Here is a 12,582-nt window from a genome sequence, read left to right as displayed (position 1 = left end):
GGGGGGGGCCTGGTGGTAGCTTGCACTGTGGTTGCATCTGCTCCCTAGACAAAGATCGATTCAGTCTGTGGGGCTGATGGACTAGCGCCAGCAGGACATTCACAAAAAGGAAGTGTTGGGCAATTTGAAACAAAATGAAAGGCACCAGGATCAACAGCAGCCTGGAAAGCTGTGGGGTTACCATGCAAAGAACCCGCCACTGCCCTACATCAGCTTTACACTAAGGTAACTTAATGGAGTTACAGCAGCAAACTGGTGTAAGAGTGGAGAACTAGGCCCAGCTCCCAAAGTCACTAACCTACTACACCACAAGAAAAGGGATAACAGGAAGTGTGGGGTGGGGAGGGACATTTGTGTGTTAGTAATATGAGGGACTGCTGAGTGGGAAGTTATTTTTCCCTAAAGGACCCCTTTAGTATCATGCTACGGTCATCCTTTTTTTCATTTCTAGAGCTAACATACAGGGCTCTCCCCAACGCTCTCCTGCAAATAACCCCGGCCACCACTCAGCCTCCCACAAGTTATGCACAGGCCCCAAATCTCCAGTCAGAGATAGAGGGCCCGAGCCTGGCCCTCTATAATCATACCCCAAAACTAAACAGGTTCCCCTTCCTTTGTGAGCCGCATTGAGCTCTCCTTAATGATATCTCCCCCGTGGCTAGGATAGGATCAACCTGCAGACACATTGTCCCCTCCCAGCTCAACCCTGCAGATGTGGAGTGCTGTGGGTATAAGCGCCGTTTAAAGAGTGAAGAGCAGGAAAAGGAGCACAGGGGGATACTAGGCTGCCACGTTACTGAGGCCTAGTAGCTCGAGTGGGGCCTAAATGCCTAGCTGACTATCCTCCTTGCAGGCAAAAGCTTGGTGTACTTGAGTGCAAGTGAGGGAGAATGTAGGAGGCCTGAGACTTGCATCCCCTCGGTGCAGAAGCCGTGCCAGGGTTTAACCTTTCTTGGGCCCACATAGCACCACTGGCAAGCGACCGCTTTGCTCTCCCTGCCGTGCATTGTGCAAGGGCTGGGAGGGTCAATGCTGCTATGACACTACTTGTTTCAGCAGTTCATGGGGCCCTGTTGCGCTAGGCATAGTCTGCCATTTTAATGCATTCCAGCAGTAAAGTTACCTCAGCAGCCATGGCGGCATTTGAGAGCCTGTAAAACAGAGAGGGCAAAGACTTCTCCTCTGCAGCCACAGTGCAGAACCGGTCTCCCGCCAGGCTGGTGGTGCAACAGTTCCTCGTGCCTGTGCCTGTGTGGAGAGATTAGGCCACATGCTGCTCAGCTCAGAGCTGCTAGAGCGACTTCCAAGTTCCACGCTTAATAGCCGCAAACAGCTCAGTGAGCCCCCAAAAATCCAATTCCAATGAATTATGAATACTTCAGAGTTTGGTGCAGAAACAGTCTGCTAGGTAGCCTGCCTCCATCAGTGAGCCTCAGCTTCCTGCCTGGGTCCTAGCGCCTCCCTTCATCACAAATTCAAGAAAAAGCTATTTTGAAAAAGGGAACGGGAAGAAACTACACAGAGAGGAGAACAATGGGAATACAAGAGGGAAACATTTGTAAATGGAATGAGATTTAAAAACAAACAAAACTGAGAAATAAGACAGAAAAAGCTTTGGACCAGAGAGACCTTTCCCTGACTGTAAAATGGGGAGAATATCATTTGTTATTGTTTTATTACAATAGCACCCAGAGGCCCCAGTGTGCCAGGCCCTGTGCAAACATGCAGGAAGAAATGGCCCTAAAGAGTCTGTGTAGCCCCTCATTGAGAAAGCACTTGGGATGAAAAGTACAACAGAAGCATTATTATTATTACTGGAACAGCAAGCAACAGCCTTCTTGAAAGTACTTGTGGGAGCTTGGAGTGGAGCCCTCCACTCCCAGCAGAGAAGCGCTCACTGCTGAGTCTTCAGAATAGGGCCCAATGGCTGGCAGCTCTGCCTCACCAGAGCTCATCAGCAGGGGGTTTGCACATCCCCTAGTCCTGTTCAGCAATGCCTGGTTAGTTTGGGTGAATTTTCATGAACGTGTGCCATACTCCAGGCCTACCCCTGACTTCCACAGTTAGTGGTTACAACCAACTGGCTATTTTTTGCCAAAGAACATCATATAGAGGAAATTTCTTGGTGTTCTCTGTATGAAGGTGGCTCTTGATTTAATGGCCTATTCCAAAGATTGGGGGGGTGGGGGGAGGATGGCCTAGTGGGCAGAGTGCTAGCCTGGGACTTTAGACCTGGGTTCAGGGCCCTGCTCCACTACAAGCTTCCTTGGGCAAGTCATTGAGTGTCTCTGTGGCTCGGTAGATAGATAACTATTCCTAATCTGTTGTCACTGGAAAATGGGCCCCCCATCATTGCTCAGAGAGTTCACCTAGCTGGAAGAATGGACATGGGTTTGTAGTGAGATGTGACCAATATTGTGGACTGCCTGCACATTTCTCATTCCCACCATACTTTGTGGTTAGCCCACTGAGGCTATGTCTATACCACAAAGAAAAACCCACAGTACCGAGGCTCAGAGCCAGGGTCAGCTGGCTTGGGCTGGGGCTGGAGGGCTATGGAGAACAGTGTGGGCATTCCCATGTGGACTGGATTGCGGGCACAGAGACTCTCCTTTCTCATCAGGCATCAGAACCTGGGCTCCAGCCCAAGCAGGAACACGTACATGGCTATTTTTAGTTCCACAGCCTGAGACAACTGACCCAGGTGCTGAAATGCAGTGCCAGGGGGTTTTCTTTGCAGTCTAGACTTACCTGGAGACCTTTCAATTAGAACCCAGTGTCTTCTCCGCTCTAATGAGGAAGGACAATGCCAAGAGGATGGATTCTGCTGCCATAAGTGAATGGAAATAAGGCTTTTTTTTTTTTTTAAACAGTGAGTAATTAACCATTAGAACAATTTACTAAGGGTCATGGTGGATTCTCTATCCCAGGCCATTTAAAAAAGCAAGATTGGATGGTTTATTCTAAAACACCTGCTCTAGGAATTATTTGAGGGAAGTTCTATGGCCTCTGTCATACAGGAGACCAGACTTGATGATCATGATGGTCCCTTCTGGCCTTAGAAATAAATGAAATTTATGGATTCTACCTTGGCTTCTGTTTCCTTCTTCTGTCCTTTTATTTCTGTATTTTTCCAGTTCTCTCTCTTCTCCACTATCATTTTCCTCTAAGGTCTTTATTCTGCCACCCATCACTGTAGTACCTGAGCTTCTGCCATGCCCCCCCTCCCTTTTGTCTTTTCACCATCTCCCTTCTACCATTGCTTCTATCCTTTTCCTTCCAGCAGTACAAAAGGACAGACCGATGAACCAGTAACATCTGGTCCCTCCATTGGGACCACTGGCAATGCACTCAATTACTACTAGTAAAGTGCTGAGCCCTGCACAAAACAAAGACAGATGCCGCCCAAAGGAGGTTACAATCTAAGGCCCCAACTCAGGAAAGCTTCCCGTTCAGGGAGCATGGAACTGAACTGGGGTTTAAGAAGTGCTGTCAGACTGATTCCAAGGCATGGCTATTGCATTCAGCCTTCTAGGCCTGATTCTGAGCCCTCATACACTGCTGAAAATTAGGAGTCGCTCTGAAAACACTGGAATTACACCAGCATCAAACCAGCACCTGGGAGGTCACAGCCAGACCACCCAGTGTCTTAAAACACTACAGCCAAGATTTTAAAAACTAAGTGTCCAAAGCTGGCTCTGAAGTCCACATTGAGTTGCCTAAATAAGATGTCCAATTTTCAACAATGCTATTGACTACTGGGGGTTGGGGGAAGGATGCTAGGAGCTCTTCTGAAAGTCAGGCCACATGGTTAGCTTCCCACATATGAACTTGGAGCCTAAAATCTTAGGCTTAGGCTAGCATGCTGGCAAAAATCATTTAATAGTTTAGCAAGGACAGACACAAATTGGACCATTCTTTTAGACTAATATTTAAGTATGGAAACGAGTACTTGGCACACTGCAGAATGGAAGGAACCGACCAAAGCTCCTGATGTGAGCTTCTCATTATATGCCTGCAACAGGGGTCTTGGGGCAAACATCTTCCAACCATCAATGAAGTGCCAGGAGTTGCAAGCCACCCGTTATATTATAGTAGCACCTGGAGGTCTCAACAGAAGTTGTCAGCCCATTGTGTTAGATTCTGCACAGATACAGTGAGAGACTGTCTCTGCCCCAAAGAGCTTGCAAGTCAAAAAGAGAAACAGAGGCTCAGACAGGTGAAGTGATTTGGCCAAGGTCATCCAGCAAGTCAGTGGCAGAGACAGGAATAGAACCCAGGTGTCTTAACTCCCAGTCTACCTCTTAGCCATTGGATCACATATTTGCCAGAGGTGGGATTTTTAAATGCTCTTAAGTCAGTTCGGAGCACGAGTCCTGCTGACTTGAGGGACTTTTGAAAATCTCACCTGTTAGAGGAGGAAAAGAAGTTGTGAACTCTAAGTTAGATTTCTTCCAGGCTGATTCAAGTCACCACCTAGAACCACAATGGGGCAGAGCCTCAGCTGGCATAAATCATCATAGGTCCAGCAATAGAGCGGTGACACTTTACAACCTGCTGAGAATCTGTGCCTGTGCTCTATGTTTTTTTTCCATGGAAGGGACTTGCTCTGTATTAAGACTGCAGGGACACCCGTCCCCCCCACCTCCCTTGCAGTCAGCCCAGTATAAGTGGGTGCCAACATGGGATGAACACATTACGTTAAGTTGAAATAGTGTCTGTTCAGGATACTTGTTGATTCCCTCCCCCCACTTTTCTTTTCTCCTGTGTCTTTCACCCTCCCTATCAGCTGGTCCATTTTTTAAATCCATATCCCCCAAAAGAAGGGTGAGCTCACCATTGGCACATCTTTTGTGGCTGGGCATGGTGTAGCAGCTCTTTCCTTTCTAGCGCCTCTGATCCTGCAGCAGTTTGCCCAGCTCTCCACCAGGTCACAGGTTAGTCCCATTCTTTCCAAAGGGACAAAGTCCAACAAACAAGAGTCCTTATGTCAGGTCTTCAGCACTCAACTCTGGGCCCCTGGGTCCCTACAGCCCTTTGTCCAGGGTGTTCAGTCCTCCACCTCCCCATCTCAGGGGCCTCATGCCACCTTCCCCAGTGGCTAGTGGGGAACCCAGTCCTCCCACCATACTGGGTTCTAGTCCAAGGACCCTATAACCAAGCACTGAAGGTCTGCTCCACAAGACTCCTTGCGGTTTCCTCCCTGGATTTCTTCAACCAAGACCAGGCCTTCTCTGTAGCCCCTTTCCAGGCTTCTCTAGTGAAGAATGCCTCCCAAAGCTTCTCCCCAGTTCCTGCCCTAGGCCATGCTCCCAATCCATCACAACCCTCATGTCAGGGCAAGCAGGCCTACTGCCTGGGCCCCTGTGAGTCCTGCCCCTTCCACACTCCAAGGTCACACTCCTGCTGTTGGCTGAGCTGCTTCTTCCCCATCACCTCATAGCCCCACACAAGCCATCTACCCTAGAGGGTACACCAACCCCGGCTATCCCTTATATCACTTTCCTGTTCCTCTACCACCAACTGAGGGACTACTGAGCTCTTCCTTTGCCTCCTGCTCCTTCCTTTATGAAGACCTACCTCCTTCCCAGCTGGGTTTGATCACCAAGTATACCTAGCACCCTGGACCAGGTGCCATCCTGCTTAACTGGGCTCAGGCTCCTGCTAACCCCTGGCTAACCAGGGTGGGGTTTGTACACCCCATCATATTCCCCTTCACTGGATTTTTTTCTCCTTCCCTCCCACAAGCTCAATAAAGCCAGAGTCAATCCTTTAAACCTAGGATGCTCCAAGCGGTTTGACACCAGCTGGGTTCCCCCAACCTCAAACCTGGCATGATGATGTATCTGCTAACCCTGAGCTCACAGACAGGTACAGCTGGGCAGCTAGAATGAGGTGGATCCAAACTTCTGCCCAAACCATTCATCCAGCTCTCAGATTTGCCTGGCCTCCCTGTCCCATTAAAGTTATTATCATTAAGGTGACTTTATTTTTTCAGCTGTTAGGGCTCTCAGCCACTCTGTAGTGAAAGGCAGTTGTAATATGACTAAGGCAGGCTCCAGAGACAAGATAAATATATCACGCCATGCTCAAACACTCAGAAATTCATCTCCCACCCGGAGCAGCTTTCACTTCCAGAACTCAAAAACTTTTGACTCCCTCCTGCCCCGAAGGAGAACATGAATGGAAAAGTCCAGTTTAATGAATGGCTAAGACAAAGCCAAGGTCAGCTCTGCACCTCCGCTCTGAACCTCAGCCCCCGCAGCTGTCCCAGTGCAAATTCCTCACACCAGTCTGCCATTGCGCCAGGATAGTTATCCAGCAAGCAACGTGCCACTGCCCATCCAGTCCTGCACCCTGGCGCGTCATTGCGAATCAGAGCTGGTCCAGGCAAATCTAGCCCTCTCTGCAGTGTCCTTTATTTGGGAACCCGCCAAAGACCAAGAATCATTTTGCAAATTTCTTCTCCCTCCACCCCAGAAGGTGAATAGAAGATCATTTGAAACAGCTAACATGCCAGCCAATAGAAATGCATGCAGAATCAATATTTCATTATTAATGTAATATGGATAGATAAATCCTGCAATCTCAAAGGAACTCTATCCCCTTTTCTTCATCTCCTCCTTTATTGTATTGAACCAGGCCCCCATTGTGTTAGGCGCTATACAAACACAGAACACAAAGCCCCAGCCCCAAAGAGCATACTTGCCTGATCTCAAGCCCCCATCTTTAGTGGCATCGTGCAGCGTTTTGGATGCTGATTAAGTTCTACTACACTTTATGAGCCAAGGCCCGGATCCTCAAAGATATTTAGGTGCCTAACTCCCATTGATTTCAGATGCCAATCTGGCGTAAGCTGAGACAACTCAATCGATTTCATTGAAGCTGCACTTGACTTACCCTAGCTGAGGATCTGGCTCTGTTTTCCCCTCAAAGAGCTTTGCTAAAAACTAAGAAAGAAAGAAAGAAAGAAAGAAAGAAAGAAAGAAAGAAAGAAAGAAAGAAAGAAAGAAAAAGACTCTCCCAGCAATGATACTAACCAGGAGTCCATCCCTTCCTTTCCCATTCCCTGTCTTCTCTTCATCTGCGCTGGGTGATATGGTTTATCTGAACAGTACTTACTGTAAACTCTGTCAGCCCAGACCAAGATTAATTCTCTGCAGTTTGGCAGCAAAGAGATTAAATAACAAGGGGGGGGAAATAAACATCTGAAATTGAAAAATTCTTCAGGGCTAATTTACAATCAGGTTCCTCTTCTCCTCCCACATTTTCAAATGCTAACACAGGAGAGGGGAGGAAAGATAGGGAAGGAAAGGGTGTGGGGAGACTCTTTTGGTTGTACCCCCACCCAGTGAAATGAGAAAGCAGGGCAATGACCAGAACTTACACAGCACCAGGCTGCTGGTTTCACAAGAGAGATGAAGTGTGGAAAATTCCACTTCTCCCCTATGCACAACCCTGTCAATGGTCCCATAGGGGCCCTGGAGTCTCTCAATATAATACAATCACCAGCTTGGAGCTCTCAGCTCGCCTTGAAGGATTGGAGTCCCCACCCCCAATTGAAAGAAATATTCAGATTGCACCGTCTGGTTAGTAATAAATCCATCAGGCCCACTTGCCCCCAGTAAAGGAATTTATAAAGCACTAAGGAACATATGGTCCATCTAATGGCTCGATTGGCCGGCTGTCCTGGCCTTCTCGTTTTGAATAGACAATGCTCTGTGCAGCCTGGGAGTTCAGTGTTACTCTCACTCGCACTGGTGTAAATCTGGACTAGCTCTGCTGCCATCATTGGAGTTACTCCAGAGCTGGATGGATAAAATGCCAAGCAGAATTCAGCCCCCTGTCCATAACCGTGAACGGTTCCGTTGGGCCTTCACAGAGGCCGGTTGGAGGGATACAGAGAAGGGAGATTCCTGGTGTTATTTAGGGTACAGATTGGGCCAAAACGCAATGCCATCGGGAATCCTGATAACGTTGCCACCTCTGAGAGACAGAAAAAAAAAAGCCACTGCCTCCCCCGCCCACCAGCCTGACCCTCCTCTTGCCCTCCCAGGCACCCCCCCAACAACCAGCCTGACCCTCCTCTTCCCCTCCCAGGCACCCCCGTAACAACCAGCCTGATCCTCCTCTTCCCCACCCAGGCACCCCCCCAACAACCAGCCTGACCCTCCTCTTCCCCTCCCAGGCACCCCGCCAACAACCAGCCTGACCCTCCTCTTCCCCTCGCAGGCACCCCTCAACAACCAGCCTGAACCTCCTCTTCCCCTCGCAGGCACCCCCCCAACAACCTGACCCTCCTCTTCCCCTCCCAGGCACCCCGCCAACAACCAGCCTGACCCTCCTCTTCCCCTCGCAGGCACCCCTCAACAACCAGCCTGAACCTCCTCTTCCCCTCGCAGGCACCCCCCCAACAACCTGACCCTCCTCTTCCCCTCCCAGGCACCCCCCCAACAACCAGCCTGACTCTCCTCTTCCCCTCCCAGGCACCCCACCAACAACCTGACCCTCCTCTTCCCCTCCCAGGCACCCCCCCCAACAACCAGCCTGACTCTCCTCTTCCCCTCCCAGGCACCCCACCAACAACCAGCCTGATCCTCCTCTTCCCCTCGCAGGCACCCCCCCAACCTTACCCTCCTCTTCCCCTCGCAGGCACCCCCTCACAATGAGCTGGGGAGTCAGGCTGCTGAATCCCTTCACCATCCCCTCCCCCACCCCAGTCCCCACTCTGTACTCCTCCCTGCTGGTGAGCCACGGGTCCATCTTACTTTCCAGCGCCATGAGGAGCAGGAGCCTCAGCCCCCGTATTGGCATGCTGAGGGCCCGGCACATCGAGCAGCTCCCGGATGCCATGCCAGCAGCTCTCCCAGGTGCCATGGGACTTGTGCTCTGTAATGGAAGCAGCCACTGGCACCCCTGTACATGCACGCAGAAGTTGTTGCCAGTTGCAGCTTGCCAGGGTGTTTTCACTAGTGCCAAGTGAAGAAAATCCCAGCACACTGCAACCGGCAACAGAAGAAAAACCAGCCAGGTTGGTTTAAAATCACCCAGGTGGCAATCTTAGGCCCAATCCTGGTTGGTGGCCCCTGAGATTGGGGGCCCCGTGCAAGCGCACAAAGTGCACACTGGTTCATCCAGGCTGGATCCAGAATCAGGATTCCTGACTCTGCCACTGACTAACTGCAGGACCTCAGACAAGTCATTTATGGCCACATTTTCCAGAGCAGCCACTGCCTTTGGGTGTTTTCATGGATGGCTGCCGAAGTTGGACTTCAGAAAATGTTGGTCCCAAGGGGCTGTATTGTGTTCTGTCTAGCAGGAGGCTACCAAAGGCCCTGGATCTGAACATGCCCAGTCTTTGGGAAGTCCAGAACCAGATCCAAATTTTGCAGCTATTATAATGGACCAAACCAAAACTCTGAGGAAATTCTAGATCTAAACTGTGCAGCTCAGGACCATCTCTACCTAAGAGCCCACCTAGTGTCTGGGAGCTGGGATGAGACACCTTGAACCAGCTCTTGCCAACCACGGGGTTAGCTACAGGATGGACACTGACCATATGTTGGAGCAGTGCCACTCTAGCGGTCCCCCGGTTGCAGGATCAACCTTGCAAGCAGAAGAGAAGTTGAGCTGGTTGGTGCTTTTCTGCTCCCCTCTGGAGACAGATCTTCAGGACAGAAGATTTAGCCCTTACACTGGGAGGGAGGGGAATTACTGACAATATTTAAGGGGGCAGTGAACTAGCAAGATGCATCCTCTGGTTTTTCAGGAGCCCCCTGGTGGCAGTGGTGGTGCCAGCAGCAACAAGGTGACAGAGCCTCCACTGCCAACCTGAAACACTGCTGTCCATGAAGAGCAGCTTGCATTAAACCATAACAGTGCCCAAGAGAACTGCATCTGTCTCATTTAAAGTGATTATTCAATATATGTATATTAGAATGTGGGAGAACCTCAGGGGATTCCTGTAACCAGACCAACAATGTTATACGCATGCATCAGCATTCCCATGACTGTGCTGTGACTGGGAAAAACTAGCTTCCATTTCCTGATATGACCATTAGCAGAATGAGATCATCTGACTGTCATGAGACCTTCTATAGTTCCTGAGAATTAAGATGCTATCGGCCCTGCAGCGTGCGTTACGTTGAATAAACACTGAGTTCTTTTAAAAAGAAATTCCAGCCTGGAAGAATGGGAAAGACCTTCAGATTGCAGAGCTCCTATCCTACAAACATTTACACAGATAAGTAACTTTACACCCATACATACTCACATACAAAAAGTTATTCATGACCATCAGAGTTTTCAGGATCAAGACTGTATATGCATGATCCATTCTAGCAACATCCACATGATACAGCTGATCACAGCGAATCTGGTCTAGATCTCAACTCTTAACAGTGGACCTAATTCTGACCTTACTAAATCAATTTCCAAGTCAATTTCTTTTATTTACACTGGTTTAGCATAAAGCAGAGTCAGACCCAGATTTTACATCATTTTCATGTTGTAATTCTTTTCCTTATGATTAGGATTGGAAGGATTTGACTTTTATCTCTGGTGAAACTCAAAAAGAAATATTGATGTTTATTTCTAAAGCTTTTTCAAATGATTGACTAAAATGTTTGCATTAGTGGGAAATAAAGAAAAAAACAGGTACTAGTTATTCAAAAAATTAATGGTTTAGAAGCTGAGATTCAAAAACAGGTTCAGAAATAAAATCATGATCAGATTCCATGATGTGGACGTACTTATATTTTATTTTTAAGCAGAGTAAATAGTGATTTTTTTAAATGAACACAAATACTTATTAGCCTTTAAGCACTATTTTAAAATAATTAACTTTCCTTTTTTTGTACATTTTAATTAGTAACTATACATATTTTCTCTCTTCTTCTATTTATTTATTTATTGGTAGAAGGAAAGATTGACTCTACACAAAGAACAGCCATAAACTTTCAGGCTAAATTGCTTTTATTTTAGATTAAGGGAAACAACAAAACAAGAAAGAACAAAAAGAAAGTTTCCCTGAGAAATCACAGTGAGTACTTCTCTCTAACAATCTGTACTAAAGTCTGAGAACAAAATGGCTGTTGTCTCTGCCTGCAGGCTGAGGTCTTAGATATTGTAAGATGCAGGACACAGAACAATGAAACATAGGCTGCTTCTACACTAGGGATGTAATTCCTAGCTCACATACATACATTTGCACTAGCTCTCAGCAGTGCAGCTGCAGTAGCCCTGGCTGAGGCAGCAGCGGCATGGGCTAGTCACCCCGAATACAAACCCGCACACATCCCATGGGTAAGTACTGGGGACATCTAACCCACATTGCCGCTTGTACTCCTGTGGCTTCACTACAATTTTAAGCATGCTAGCTCGATAAGAGCTAGTGCGAGTATGTTGGCTTGTGCTGGGAATCACACCCCCAGCTCTAAGTGTAGGCATAACCGTTGTTCCATAGCTACCAGCACCACACCATCTACTCAGCCAAACCTAATCCTTCCAGCCCTGTTCTAATCTGCAAAATCCACAACTTGTCTGTCATTTGATTTGTCTGTCAAGTGTCATGCACAGCTATGGGGTTGTATAAATAATAAATCCATAAATATTATTACAATGTAATAGTATATTTTATAACAAAGGTGATTTCGGAACGTGTGGGATGCTTCATTCTGGGTATCATTCTCCTAATGAAAACACCCTCCTCTTCACGGTCCTACATACAGGTGACCCCAACTGTACTTCTTCTCCCTTATGACCAGTGTTTGCACCCAGGACGCTGTCTTGTGGATTTGTTTCATCTTGATACATTTGTTCCTCGTCATACGGTGTCATGGCCTTGTGTATGTTGGCGCTCAATACAGCATTTAAAAATCCCGAGTCTGACCCCCAAAAAATCATGAGGAGCCAGAAGTCATGAGATTTTAAGAAATCATAAATGCTGGTTCTTTTCATTTGCATTCTGGTGCATGGGATTTCATTTTGATTTTGGCTTTTGGGTTTGTTGGAAGTTTTTTAACCTTTAGGGGTCCCCTTTTTCAAGATTTCTTTGCGGCCATGAGGGCTGGAAAGTCACTTTTTTAAAAATAGAAGCTAAGATTTTTCCCGTAACAACATGACTCCAGCAGCTGGGATTTTACAAAAAACACCGAATCTCAGAAGATTCACAATGAATCACAAGAGCTGACACCACTTGGAATGCCCAGGAACCACTATCAGCTGGAGGGGGAAGGGGAGGCCTGGCAGTCGGAGGGGACCGAGTACAATGCTGCGTTGGTAAGAAACCAAAGGGCAGATGGTGGCCCTCACACACATAAAACACTGAAGTCCAGGAGTCCATTGAGGGGCTGGAGTGAGGGTAAGCAATGCATTTTGGAAGCATATGGTGAGGGAGATCAAAGAATCCAGGACAGGGAGAAGCTATGGTTTGGTAGCTCTGGGTCCCATTTTGTATTAAACACCTTTTAACAGGTTGCTCTGCCTTTTAAAGTGCTGGTGTGGGGGGTTGGGCCTTGACAGCCCTGTGCAATTATCAGAACCAGCTGGGAAGGGGTCAGTCAGGTGTTTTCTAGAAAGGGC

The 12,582-nt window shown here is 48.0% G+C and overlaps 1 protein-coding gene across 1 annotated transcript in view; it reads left to right on the top strand.

Annotated features, from left to right (window-relative positions):
* Positions 1 to 10,801, top strand: part of CYGB (cytoglobin) — a 48,894-nt gene extending 38,093 nt beyond the window's left edge. The window contains exon 4 of the mRNA XM_007072532.4: positions 9,770 to 10,801. Coding sequence (XP_007072594.2) covers positions 9,770 to 9,835 — 66 coding nt within the window. The 3' untranslated portion in view covers positions 9,836 to 10,801. The remainder of the gene's footprint in view (positions 1 to 9,769) is intronic.
* Positions 10,802 to 12,582: the final 1,781 nt, after the last annotated feature.

Source organism: Chelonia mydas, chromosome 14 (genome assembly GCF_015237465.2).
Source record: "Chelonia mydas isolate rCheMyd1 chromosome 14, rCheMyd1.pri.v2, whole genome shotgun sequence".
NCBI classification, from domain to species: domain Eukaryota; kingdom Metazoa; phylum Chordata; order Testudines; family Cheloniidae; genus Chelonia; species Chelonia mydas.
Note: the sequence above shows the minus strand (reverse complement) of the source record. Positions and strands in the feature narration are given on the sequence as shown.